Below are 13,534 nucleotides of genomic sequence, written 5' to 3'. Positions count from 1 at the left end.
ACTCCCCCAGCTCAGGATCCTCCCCAGTCCTGGGACTGCCACTGTCGCCTCCCGTAGGCTATGGAGCCAGTAGCAAGGAGGAGACTGAGCGGGAAGCTGGCTTCCCCAGGCAGCAGATTCATCATAGGGCACATGGGGTATAGCAGGCGATAGCTGGGCTCCGCCCATGGAGTTGTCACTACTAGTTGTCATCTGAATTAGCTGTCACCCCTCTGCCACTGTGAAGTGGGAGCCATAACAGGTACATGTCTGTCACGTGAGACTGGAGCGTGTACAAGATGCCCAGCATCCGTGGGTAATGGGGGCCGGGGCGTCGGTGCACAGGCACTGCGCTGTGCCTGCCCCAGCCTCCCATCTTGCTGAGCGGTGAGAAGCTTGCCCCGCCTGCCCCTCGCGCTCCACCCTCAGCCCAAACTAGAGCGCAGGCGGAGCGCTGCAGAGCGCTGAGGACACCGCGGGGCGGGGCTCGCTGGGTTTGCTCCTTGTGAAGGACAGCAGGGTGTCAAGACACACGTGTTCTCTTTTCAGGTTTCATGATAACAAACAGGGCAGAAAGTTGGCACCCTAAAATGTGGGGCCTCTCTCCCCTCCCCGACTCCCTGCCCTCCTCTCCTCCCTTCCCTCATCTCTTCTGTCCCTCCCAGCCTCCAGACCGGATTTCCTTACGTAGCCTAGACTGGTCTCAAACTCGGGATATTCCTGCTTCAGTGCCAAGGTGAAAGGAATGTGCCACCGAATCCTGTTCTGTTTTTTATTACACCTTTCAGCCTCAAGATTTCCTTCTTGATGCCATACAGGGTAGCTACGACTTGATAGATAGCTGCACTCCCAAACTGCTTATCTCTGGCTGGCTCCTGAGATGGGTACGGACTGGTCTCAGGCAGATGGGTATGGACTGGTCTCGGGCAGCACGGCTAACACTAGTAGAAGCGACCCTCCAAGGAAGAGCAGAAGGTAGCCTCTGATACATCATTCCCAGTGCTTCTCATTCATTTGGTACTCCTCCGTTGTTGGACACTAAAGGAAAGGAAGAAACGATGGTATGACCTTTACTCACGACAAGGCACCAGGAGACTGACCTCAGGATGGTCACTCAGTGGAGGGCATTAGCAAATCTCATCTGAAGGAACTCCAGGACCTAAAGCAAGGCATGCTGCCAGGTGTGGTGGTGCACTCCTGTAGTGCTAGCACTTATAGAAGCAGATCATGAGTGCTAGGCTTTGCTACATAGTAAGGTCCTATACACACGCATGCACACGCACGCACGCACATCAGGGGATGTGGCTCAGCAGTGCGGTGATGACCTGGCCGGGCCAGGTGTCTCGGCTTCCATCCCCAGCACTGAAGGAAAAAAGTAGGAAATAAAAGCAAAATATAAAAGAACTAGACTAATGGAAATTCTTCACAATTTCACTGTGAGATAAAAGTGAACTAGATTGAGGTATGAGCAGGTTGAAGATGACAGAGCAATCTGTGGACTTCAGAATCAGTAGAAGTGATCAGTAAAGAACAAGATTTCAGAAGAAGTGAGACTGGGGCAAGACTCGGGCAACAGTGTGGTGGCGGTGGCTTCCGCATCTGCCAGGACCACAGACTGCCGCGGCGGCAGACACCCTGGCGGGGCCTGGGCTCTGAGGTTCTGGTATGGCAGACACCCTGGCGGGGCCTGGGCTCTGAGGTTCTGGTATGGCGGGGCCTGGCAAGCATGGGGCACCAGAGTTGAGGTTGGGCTACAGTAGGACTGGACTTGGACTCGGCTAACCCAGACCAGGGCTAGTGGGCAGCAAGGGCAGGACGGGCAGGGCTGTCGAAGGAGAGGCTGCGTTCGGAGAGTGTCTGGCCCAGCAGGGCGGGAGAGGCCAGCCCTCATTGGACACCATTGTCTGTGGGTTCGTTTCAGGACAAGCAAACCTGTCACCCTCTCTGGGTGGAGGGTCAGTGGGAGCGCCACCAACCCAGGAAGGCAGCCTCGGTGGCAGAAAGTGGGGGGGGGGGACCGGCGCTGGGGTTTGGGTGGGCGCTGGGGCAGAACAGGACCTTCCCTGCTCCCCACCAGGAGTTGGGCCGCAGGGGGCTGGCCCTGAGGGAGGAGGGCCACTCAGGAGGGGGCTACGGGGCCCACCCGCCCCTCAGAGGCTGAGGCTTGTGGAGAGCCAGCACCTATGGGTGTGGAAGGCCGGGGGCAGCGCACCTGCAGCGGTTGCTCCCTCTGGACAGCTTTAGCGGGAGCTCCCTCGGAGGGAGGACACCTGCTTGTGCTGAGGGCCACAGGTAAATCGCCAGTGGTGCCGGTGCCTGGAGCTGGGCCCGCAGAGCGCTGCGCTGACTGCGGGGGGAGCCCTGGGCCGTCCTGCCGCGCTCCTGTCCTGTCCTGCCCGGCCAGGGCGTGCGCCTCGAGGTCTGGCTGTGTAGCCGTGGTTTTGGAAGGTGCTTCCTCCACGCGGTGCTATGTCCTCCCACAGGTTGTTTTTCCTTCCAGTTCCACATAGCACTGTTTTTTCAGTGCCTTTAGTGGTGTAAAATGCTAGCCTGATGAGGTGCTGGGGCCTGGGCCTTAATTTTTTTCATGGTTTAAAAAAGTGTTATTAAGGAGTTATATAAACCGGCTACATTCCGGAAGTCAGGTTATGAATATGATGCTTTTCGGGCCATGTCACTCCTTCACATTCCCCCATCTCCCTCCCCACCTGCCCTACCCACAGGTACAGAATTCACTGAGCCTTTTTGTTGTTCCTTGTGCTGGTCCTGGGGCTTGAACTGAGGCCCTGGGTGCTGTCCCTGAGTTCTTTTGCTCAAGGCTAAGGCTCTACCACTTGAGCCACAGCACCACTTGTGGCTTTTAGTGGTTAATTGGAGATAAAGAGTCTCTTGGATTTTCTTGTCCAGGCTGCCTTTGAACCGTGACCCTCAGATCTCAGCCTCTGAGCCTTTATGTTCAGCAAACCATGTGTCAGCACGCAGAAGTGCAGTCCGCCTCCTGAGCAGCCAGCCTGACGGCACCCAGCGGTGGCAGCGGGTCCTTCCCGAGCCCTCGCTGTCGGAACGCCCTGCCACCCACGCTCGTCCCGGCTGCTCTGCACAGTGGGGTGGTTCTCACGCCAGCTGTCCACGCAGCTTCTGCGGCTCTTACCTTTTGTCCAGCCTACCCATGATGCATTGGGCTTGTGTCATAAGGAGGCCACCTGCGGAGTGAGGGAAGGAAGACTTTGAACTCTGCCTGCCCTGGTTTAAATGCTGGGGCCACCACCAGTTACCCCTGTGGCGTGCGGTAGGTTGCGTGGCACCTCGAGTTTCAGGCGCCCTGCCTCTCCCGGCAGTGAGGAAGGCTCAGCACTGGGGCCACAGCCCTGAGCTCGACACGCATCGGGTGCCTCTCCCCCGCGTGCAGCACTGCGGGCCGGGCCTCCTGCTCGCGGCGGCGACGGTGGCATGGCTCCCCGCGTTGCGTGGCTTCCGGGAGGAAGGCCGTGCGTGCTAGTGCCCGCTGTCCCCGCAGGTCTCCCGGAGCAGTACTACAGCCTCACCTGGTTCCTGAGCCCCATCCTCGGCCTCATCTTCACCCCGCTCATCGGATCTGCCAGTGACCGCTGCACCCTGAGCTGGGGCCGGCGGCGGCCCTTCATCCTCGCCCTCTGCGTGGGCGTGCTCTTCGGCGTGGCGCTCTTCCTCAACGGCTCCGCCATAGGTAGGCGTCCCCCCGCCTGGCCGCCTGTGGCCACTGCGAGCCAGCGAGCCAGCCCGCCCGCCCCTGTTCACAGGGAGACGCTTCCTGTTGTGCTGCTGTTTCCAGCACGTATCTGACACTGCGTCCTGTTTCCAGCTTCATTCCAGCAATTACCTTTTTTTTTGGTTTTTTTTTCTCCTTTTCTTAGGCGTGGTATTGAACGCGTCCGGAGCTGAGTTTGTGGGCTGTTTTTCTGGTTCCTGTGCTCCTGTGTTGTTTTGCTTCTCTGTTGTTTTGTTTTGGATTGAAGTGACTGGGTGGGAAAGTATGTTTGCCTTGAGGCGCCCATCCGAGCTGGGGAAAAACAAAGCCTGGCGCTCTGCCCCCTCAGCCGCCCGAGCAGGACAGCGGGGTGTTCCAGAGAGCACCCAGAAAACCCTTCAGTGTGAAGGAGCAAGCGCCTCACCCCTCCACCCTGGGGGCCTCACGGGTCAGGTGCAGTCTGATTGTTGGGGGGCCTTTGGGCCTTGTCCTGGGTCTGCCCCATGCACACCACCTCGCGTCTTTGCGTGAGTGCTACAGGCCCTTTGTGCGGGCAGTAAGCTGAGCCCCGGCCCAGGCTGCTCAGGCACTGCCGTGGATACTTGATCCTGAGGTTTAGGACCGACTCCCCTGAGCAACGGACTGCGTGTGCACAGCAGTTACCCGGGGGGCACCCGCTGGGCTGGGCTGCCCCTTTCCCTGGGACCCGCAGGACCTCAGTTGGCAGGGGTTTGCAAAGGAGCTCCCCTTCCCGCTTCAAAGCAGATGGGCGAGGGGGCGCTGGGCAGGCAGCGAGAATTTGATGGGACTCTCCTAGGTCTGCATGAAGCCTGCAGCTCCCGCCCTCTCTCCCCGGTGCTGCATGGCCAGGCTGACTCCTTCCCCTCATTCTGTTCAGGTCTGGCCCTGGGCGATGTCCCCACCCAGCAGCCCATCGGCATCGTTCTCACCGTGCTGGGAGTGGTGGTGCTGGACTTCAGCGCCGATGCCACCGAGGGGCCCATCCGCGCCTACCTGCTGGATGTGGTGGACAGCGAGGAGCAGGACATGGCCCTCAACATCCACGCCTTCTCTGCGGGTGTGTATGGGCACGCTGAGTCCGCACAGCCCCTCCAGATCCTGGGTTTCCAGCCCTCGCCAACCACCAAGACCGAGTAGGACAAAGGGACCAAGGGTCCGGGACAGGGAGCGTCAGAATTGCTCTCCAGGGGGCTGAGACCTGGCGCTGCGCTGACCCCTGTCTCAGCCGGTCAGTGTTGGCACACGGCGGGATTGGCACACGGGCAAGTTGCATCGGCCCTGGGACTCGCTTGCTCTTAACAAGTGGGGATTGGGCTGGGAAGGTGGCTCAGTGGTAGAGTGCTTGCCTTGCATGCCTGAGGCCTTGGGTTCGATTCCTCAGCATCACATAAGCAAAAAGAAAAAAGCCGGAAGTGGCGCTGTGGCTCAAGTGGTAGAGCGCTAGCCTTGAGCTGAAGAGCTGAGGGACAGCGCCCAGGCCCAGAGTTCAGGCCCCACGACCGGACACACACACACACACAAAAAAAGTGGGGATTGGGGGGGCGGGGGGGGGGGGCAGGACTCAGCCCTGGGGTTCTTGCTCTGGGTGCACAGCGAAGCCTGGGTCCTGACCGGTGAGTTGGTGGGGCGTCCTCCACACGGGGCCCGAGGGGGAATGGCTGCCCCAGCCACAAGGCCTGCTCGGCTCACCCGCTGCTTCTCCCTCCAGGCCTCGGCGGGGCCATCGGCTACGTGCTGGGTGGACTGGACTGGACACAGACCTTCCTGGGCAGCTGGTTCCGGACACAGAACCAGGTGCTCTTCTTCTTCGCCGCCATCATCTTCACAGTGTCGGTGGCCCTGCACCTCTTCAGCATCGAGGAGGAGCAGTACAGCCCGCAGCAGGACCGCGGCACCACCGAGGCCCCCGCCCTGCCCGGAGCCCGGCTGAGCGGCGCTCTGACCCCTGCCGCCCGCCTCAACTCCCTGGGCGGGGGCCTGCAGGACGGCAGCCCCCCGTTCCCAGACGAGGTGCAGTCCGAGCATGAGCTCTCCCTGGACTGCCTGGACGTGGACATCGTGCGCAGCAAGAGCGACTCGGTGCTGCACATGCCGGACCCCACGCTGGACATGGAGCCCGAGCTGCCCTTCCTGCACGACATCGAGCCCTCCATCTTCCATGACGCCTCCTACCCCAGCACCCCCCGCAGCACCAGCCAGGAGCTCCTGAGGGCCAAGCTGCCCCGCCTGTCCGCGTTCCTCAGGGAGTCCAGGGAGGAGGACACGCTGCTGGACAGTCACTTGAATGAAGCTAAAGTCCCCAACGGGAGCGGCGTCCCTCAGAGGCCGGCCCTCAGCAGCCACAGCCGGGTGGCCGCCAAGCCCTCGGCCACCTGCGGCTCCGTGAGGCGGCGCAGGCACACATTCCGCCGGCAAGCTTCCAGCACCTTCTCCTACTACGGCAAGATCGGCTCCCACTGCTACCGCTACCGGCGGGCCAACGCGGTGGTGCTCATCAAGCCGTCCCGCAGCATGAGCGACCTGTACGACCTGCAGCAGCGCCAGCGCCAGCGCTGCCGGCGCCGCCACCAGAGCGGGGCCACCACCTCCAGCGGGGACACGGAGAGCGAGGAGGGCGAGGGCGAGACCACCGTGCGCCTGCTGTGGCTGTCCATGCTCAAGATGCCCCGCGAGCTGACCCGCCTCTGCCTCTGCCACCTGCTCACCTGGTTCTCCGTCATCGCCGAGGCCGTCTTCTACACCGACTTCATGGGCCAGGTCATCTTCGAGGGGGACCCCAAGGTGAGTGCGCTGGGCCAGGGCGGCGCTGGCACGGCCCCGCGGCACCGGGGGCTGGGAGCACCCGGGCCTTCACAGATGGAGCCTCTCTAGAGCCCCCCACCCCAGGGCAGCCCGCTGCACAGCCTCCATGCACCACAGGACACCCGCTCCACAGCCTCCATGCACCCCAGGACACCTGCTGCACAGCCTCCATACACCCCAGGACACCCGCTCCACAGCCTCCATGCACCCCAGGACACCCGCTCCACAGCCTCCATGCACCCCAGGACACCCACTCCACAGCCTCCATACACCCCAGGACACCCGCTCCACAGCCTCCATGCACCCCAGGACAGCCACTGCACAGCCTCCATACACCCCAGGACACCCGCTGCACAGCCTCCATACACCCCAGGACACCCGCTGCACAGCCTCCATACACCCCAGGGCACCCACTGCACAGCCTCCATACACCCCAGGGCACCTGCTCCACAGCCTCCATACACCCCAGGGCACCCGCTCCACAGCCTCCATACACCCCAGGACACCCGCTGCACAGCCTCCATACACCCCAGGACACCCGCTGCACAGCCTCCATGCACCCCAGGACACCCGCTGCACAGCCTCCATACACCCCAGGGCACCTGCTCCACAGCCTCCATACACCCCAGGGCACCCACTGCACAGCCTCCATACACCCCAGGACACCCGCTCCACAGCCTCCATGCACCCCAGGGCACCCGCTGCACAGCCAAGGGGTCAGGTGTGGAAGCCGGACTTTCACCACCGCGGCCCTGAGCAGCGGGCCGGACAGCGCTCCAGCCATGGAGGTAAGAGCTGGTTGTTAGTGGTGCGGGGCAGTGCAGCCGGTTCCTCCCATGCTCTTGGAATCCTGTAGCAACTCCCAGTGCCATGCGCCACCTGCAGGAGGGCCGTGGGTCAGAAGAGACCAGGACTCCTGGGGCAGGCGGAGGCCATGTGCGGGCGGGAGGGGAGGACGGGACGCAGGGCTGACTCTTGCACTAGAACGCTGGCCGCCTCCGAACGGCTCACTGGGCTCTCAGCACGGAGTAACCTGTGCTCCAGGCGCAAACGGTGCTGCTGACACCCACCCCTTTCTGGAACAGGCCTCCTCCAACTCCACCGCCTGGCACGCCTACAACGCCGGGGTGAAGATGGGCTGCTGGGGCCTGGTCATTTATGCTGCTACCGGTGCTATTTGCTCAGGTAAGAAGTGCCGGTCACGTGAGCCCACACCCCAGCCCAAGCCATCAGCAGGTGGGAACGTGCACCCCACAGTTGATGGGCATCGGTAGTGGCCTGACTTCCCGGGCTGACAAGGGAACAGGTGTCTCGAGAGCCCCTGCGCCCTGTCCAGCATGGGCAGTGGCGGGCCCGCCGTCTGCAGCTGCCGCTCGGCTGGGCAAAGGGGCCTCAGCCAGGGGGTCTCGGCACGCAGGAGGGGCTGGCCCCTTATCCTGAAGGAGGCTGGCGGACTTCCACCCTGGGCAGCAGGGAGGATGTGGCCCTGACTGGACTGGGTAGGGGAATGGCCGGCGGAAAGCCCGCAGTCATCCAGGCCCAGGGGGGTCACCACCACCCCATTGATAAAGGATTCCCAGAGCCCAGAGGATGCGCCCAGGCCAGAGGCGCCCACAAGGAGAGGGGGACGGGTCCCCGGTGGCCAGGGAGGTCCTGGGCTGCAGAAACGGCCAGGGCGTGGCCTCCCTTGGGAGCCCCAGGGCTCAGGAGCCTGGCAGCCATGTTGGCGTGGACGTGGGCCCCGCCTCACAGTAGATCAAAAGAGGGAGCACTTGCCCCTGCAGATCCGGCTTGGCCAAAGTGCAGCAATGCCAGGGAAGGAGAAGGCCAGGCCAGGGTGCCAGCCGGCTGGAGCCGTGGCTCACTGTCTGTTGCCCCTCTGCAGCCCTGCTTCAGAAATACCTGGACAACTACGACCTGAGCATCCGGGTGATCTACGTGCTAGGGACGCTGGGCTTCTCCGTGGGCACGGCCGTGATGGCCATGTTTCCCAACGTCTACGTGGCCATGGTCACCATCAGTACCATGGGCATCGTCTCCATGAGCATCTCCTACTGCCCCTATGCCCTGCTGGGCCACTACCATGACATCAAAGAGGTGCGTCCAGCCCGCCGTGGGGTTGGGGAGCCGAGCCAGCTGCCCAGGCCCGGGCCCGGGCCCGGGGCTGGCGCCTGATCCCCTGTGGCCCAGCACCTCCCACCTAAGGGTTAGCCCGGCACAGAATGCCCCTCCACCGTCCACTCCTGCCAACCTAGCAGCTGACGCCGCCTGAGCCGTCCTTGGCCACCAGAGCCTCGGCCTCCAGCACTCTGACTCCCAGGCTCTGCATGAGGCCTCTGAAGGCAGGGACAGCCCTGGTCAGCACGGAGGCAGGAGGCGCAGTTTCACTTCTTACTTTGTAATCCATAATGCTTTATTTTTTTCTTTTGGCATTTTCGGCATTTGAACTCAGGACCTGGAGTTGGGTGGACAGGCATGCGAGTGCTTGCAAGGCGCACCCTCTCGTCCTTTCTGCTGTAGTTATTTTTCAGATTTTTTTATTTTTCATGCTTTTTGCCCAGGACCAGCCTTGGACCTAGATTCTCCTCCAGGTACCTCCCACATGCCGCCACGCCAGCTTATTGGTTAAGAAGGAGGTCTCAGGCTGGGAAGGTGGCTTAGTGGTAGAGTGCTTGCCTTGCATGCATGAAGCCCTAGGTTCAATTCCTCAGTGCCACATACACAGAAAAAGCCAGAAGTGGTGCTGTGACACGAGTGGTAGGGTGCTATCCTTGAGCAAGAAGCTTGGGAACAGTGCCCAGGCCCTGAGTTCGAGCCCTGAGATTGGCAAAAAGAAAAAGGCAAAAAAAGATGAAGGTCTCACTAACTTTTTCCGTTGGCTGGCCTGGAACTGCGATCCTCCTGATCTCTGCCTGAGTGGCTCGGGTCCCAGGCTCCTCTGCCTGCTGGCTCTCTTACACTGCAGTGGGACGGGCTTGGGTCTGACAGGTGGGGCTTTGGGAACTTTCAGACTAATGACTTGGAATTGCTCATAGTATTTCCTTACGGCCCAGTGTAACACCTTGTCGTGTGTCATCTTGTTCTCAAGGCTGGTGCTCCAGGCCACGCCCCAAGCCCGTGTCATCCTTTGCTTTGTGGGCATTCGTTCCCTGAGGGTTGTCTACTGTGTGCAGAGTAGTTTGGGAACCCTTAGTCCTGTCTGGCATATTTCCTCATCCACCCCTTCTGGGGCTACCTCAGCGCTCCTGGATTGGTTCGCTGTTTTCAGGTTTCTTGAGTTTTTCAGCCTAGTAGTTGCATATAAAACTATGATTTTTCCTCTTTGCACCTCATTAGCTGCACTCCGCAAATGTGTGTTAGGCTCAGCAAAATAAGGGATTTTTCATGGTCTCTATTTTGAACCATGAATCACTTACAAGTCTGTCGATGAGTTCTGACAGTGACTTTTCCAATGGTCAGGCTTTCCTCACGGCCAGAGAGCGTGCTTAGGTAGGATTTCCAGTCCTGGAGGTAACAGAGGCTCCCTTTGGGGAGCAGATATCACGGCTGTTGCTAAGCATGTATGTACTTAGAGAAAGTGCCCTGTGCGCTGTTAGCTCACAGCTAGCGTGTTGCTGTTTATTCCCGGGCTTATCCTGTGAGGGTGTGGGAAACCCCCTGCCGTGCTGAGGGCGCACTGTGTGCGAGAGCATGTGCATGTACGCGCGCTTTGCTCGCCTACCTTCTCGCACCGGCCTCCTGTGTAGCAGGCCCAGCCAGGCCTGGTGTCTCTGTAGACCAGAGGTGGCCGCGCTGGTGTTCTTTTGTATCTTGTTCAAAAAACACAAACCGGGCAAGTACAGTACTTCACACCTGTAATCCTCGCTATGCATATGGAAGAGACAGGAGGATCATGATTTGAGGCTAGCCAGGGGGCAGGAGAGAGTTGATGACACCGTTTTGACCAATAAAAAGATCGGGGCCCAGTGTCACATGCTTATCACCCCAGCAGTGTGGAAAGAGTGAACAGGAAGGTAACGGTCCAGGCAGCCTGGGCAGAAATGTGTGAAACCCTGTTTTAAAAAGAAGGAACTCAGAAGCAGGAGGAGGTGTGGCTCAAGGGGTCTAGCGCCTGCCTGGCACACACACTTGCCTGGGTTCACGGCCAGATGGAACCAAAACCAAAAGCATGTTGCTCGCCTGCCCCCTGCTGGAGACCAGGGCCCGCCACCCTGCCTGTGCCTGGAGGGCCCCCCTCCCTCTCCCCCCCCCTGCAGTTGCCTCTGCTCCTCCCCTCCACAGCTGCTCCTCCCCTCCACAGCTGCTCCTCCCCTCCACAGCTGCTCCTCCCCTCCACAGCTGCTCCTCCCCTCCACAGCTGCTCCTCCCCTCCACAGCTGCTCCTCCCGGCCTTCACGCCTGTCTCTTTCTCTTCCAGTACGTCCAGCACAGCCCTGGCAGCTCCAAGCGCGGGTTTGGCATCGACTGCGCCATCCTCTCCTGCCAGGTCTACGTCTCGCAGATCCTGGTGGCCTCGGCCCTGGGGGGCGTGGTGGACGCCGTGCGGACGGTCCGTGTTATCCCCATGGTGGCCTCGGTGGGCTCCTTCCTGGGCTTCCTCACAGCCACGTTTCTGGTGATCTATCCCAAAGTGTCGGAGGACGCCAAGGACGAGGAGAAAGGCCTGTCCTCCCGGGCGGCCGGCGAGGGTGGCCGCAGGGCCGGCGAGAAGCCCACTGTCCTGAAGCTGTCGCGGAAAGACGGCCTGCCCGGGCCCGTGGAGACCGAGTCCGTGGTGTGAGGCGGCGGGGCTCTCCACGCGGGCGCGCGGCTTCTCCGGCGCAGGCCAGGCTCCGTAGGTGTAGGGTAGGTTTGAGCTGTTAGGCAAAGTATCACATTCATTACTTTCTCCACAATTAAAAAATCATTTGAAATCTTTTTTTAATTGAAAAATCTTTTAATTTCAACTCCTATTCTGCAGGTGTATTATTCTGCATGTTTTTAAATTGTAAGACGCTTACAATATACTCAGTAAGCAATTTAGAAAAAATAAGCCTTTGAATTTCTGAAATTGTCATTGAAAATGCAAACCCTGCGCCGTCCTTGGTGGCCTGTCCCCTGGGCGCCGGCCGCGGCCTCGGCGGCGTGGTCACAGGGGTCTTGGCGCCTCTTGGCACGCACAGTTGTGCTGCCGCTTTTGGAGAGTTTTTCTCTGATTATTTGGGAAGTGTTTTCTTTTTCATAACTGTTTAATTACAAGAACAGCGTCTCGTCTCTTCCTCGGAGGGTGTGGTGGCCTGTGGCGGCCGCACCAAAGCCGGCGAGTTCCCCGTGGCTGCTGTGGGCAGCGAGGGACCATGTGCGAGGGCGACCTCCAGACAACCAGGGAGGGGCAGCAGCAAGCACGGACAGAATGTGCGTGGTGTGTGCGTGTGGGTGTGTGCACGCATGTGCGTGCCTGTGAGTGTCCCACCTCCCCCCCCAGGCCCCGGGGGAGCCGTTTGGTCACCGCCGACTCTCAGTTGCACTTTGATTTGTCTCTACACCGTTTGCTGGGAATCCAGAGCCCAGAGCTCCAGGCAGGCGCTGGCTCCCGAGTCCTGCCTCCAGGCTACCTCGAATGTGTGGTGGGCGAGGCCTCTGAGGGGTGCCCGAGGGTGCCAGGGCCTCCCTTTCTGCCACACTGGGGCCCATCCGAACTGGACCCCATCTGAACTCTTGTGACTTCCTCCCGGGCTCCCGGGCTGGCCGCTGGAGCGCACGTGCACCTGAGAGCCGCCTGGGTCTGGGTCGCGGCCCAGCCAGGGCCTGGCGCCATGCGTTTTCTGGCTTCAGCCAATGAGTGAACCTCAGGCTCCAGGAAGCGCAACCGTCACAAGCTGCCGCTGTCTGGAACGTGTTCAAGGCACCACATCCCACCCAACGCTTGAGCCCGCTCTTCCCGGAGACCGGATCTGGAGACCGGCGGTCCATGCCTGCCGGCGCTCTGAGGGGAAGAGCACGGGCGGCAGCCGCTGCCCCGGTGAACACGGCGGCTGCCTCCACGTGGTGTTTTTTAAATAGAACTTTACAATGCATGAGAATCATGCTGCAATATGGTCATTCTAAAGCATATATATATATATATATATACACATATATATACACATATATTTCAAGCTGAAATGCAGTTTTTTAAATAAATTACTTGAATTTTCTGTGTAAGCAGAATGGCTGTTTTTGTCCTTGGCAGCTCTCTGGTCTGGTCTTGTCACGGCTGCCGCTGGTGGCAGTGGGGAGGTTGTGTTTGGAGTGCGAGGAGCGGCGGCGTGTGCTGGGCGCGGGCAGCTTCTCAGCCTGCGCTCCGGCCAGCCCGGCCCGCTCCCACCCCGCCGGCCTCTGGCTGAAGACGCTTGTGCCGGGAACTGAGAAAGGCAGTGGCCCGGCTGCCACCTGCCACATGCCAGCCCAGAGGCCATGACCCAGACTGACCCCGACGAACGGCCCGTAGGCCTCATGCCTGGAAACCAAGCTGACCAGGAGTGGGCTCACAGCGGCCGGGGGGGGGGGGGGCGTCATGAGGGCCTGGGCAGTGTGCCCACCACCTGCAGGCCTGTGCCCCTCCTGACATGGGATTCTAATACGGCGCCAGTTGGGGCTGCCGGATGGCCTGTGAGCGGCTGAGCCGAGGGCCGGCTGCTGGCTGGCCTGTTCAGTGGTGCGGGCACCGGTTTCTGACTGGGGGGCGGGCAGGAGGGGCACGGAGCTCACCGCTGCTCACCTCCACCGGACCCGAGCAGGCCGGCAGCCGTCTGGCGCTCGGCTGGAGTTGGCCTTGTGTGCCAATTTGGCCGGGGAGGGGGGGGGCCTGGGGGCCACTCAAAAGCCATGTGATGCACAAGAAATCTTTAACCAACATGGGGGACGTGGATCTGATGGCATTTTTGTTCCTTTCTCGACCTCAAGGAGGGCTTTGGGATGGCTGTGGCTGAACAGGGGAGGGGGACTGTCCAGTGAGGCGGGGGGGGCGGGGGCGTGGAGGAAGCC

General features: G+C 60.8%; 1 protein-coding gene across 3 annotated transcripts in view; it reads left to right on the top strand.

Annotated features, from left to right (window-relative positions):
• Window positions 1-12,706, top strand: part of LOC138829575 (solute carrier family 45 member 4-like) — a 62,582-nt gene extending 49,876 nt beyond the window's left edge. For 2 of the 3 annotated variants that reach the window (XM_070025926.1, XM_070025927.1), the window contains exons 3-8: window positions 3,497-3,685; window positions 4,605-4,784; window positions 5,436-6,508; window positions 7,615-7,714; window positions 8,415-8,626; window positions 10,947-12,706. In XM_070025926.1, the coding sequence (XP_069882027.1) occupies window positions 3,497-3,685; window positions 4,605-4,784; window positions 5,436-6,508; window positions 7,615-7,714; window positions 8,415-8,626; window positions 10,947-11,309 (2,117 nt within the window). In that variant the 3' untranslated portion in view covers window positions 11,310-12,706. Of the gene's footprint in view, window positions 1-3,496; window positions 3,686-4,604; window positions 4,785-5,435; window positions 6,509-7,614; window positions 7,715-8,414; window positions 8,627-9,988; window positions 10,019-10,946 lie in introns of all 3 variants that reach the window. The other variant, XM_070025929.1, reaches the window with a different exon arrangement.
• Window positions 12,707-13,534: the final 828 nt, after the last annotated feature.

Source organism: Dipodomys merriami, unplaced genomic scaffold (assembly GCF_024711535.1).
Source record: "Dipodomys merriami isolate MVZ:Mamm:240054 unplaced genomic scaffold, mDipMer1.0.p SCAF_174, whole genome shotgun sequence".
Taxonomy (NCBI): domain Eukaryota; kingdom Metazoa; phylum Chordata; class Mammalia; order Rodentia; family Heteromyidae; genus Dipodomys; species Dipodomys merriami.
The sequence above is the reverse complement of the archived record's forward strand: the minus strand, read 5'-3'. Positions and strand labels throughout refer to the sequence as shown.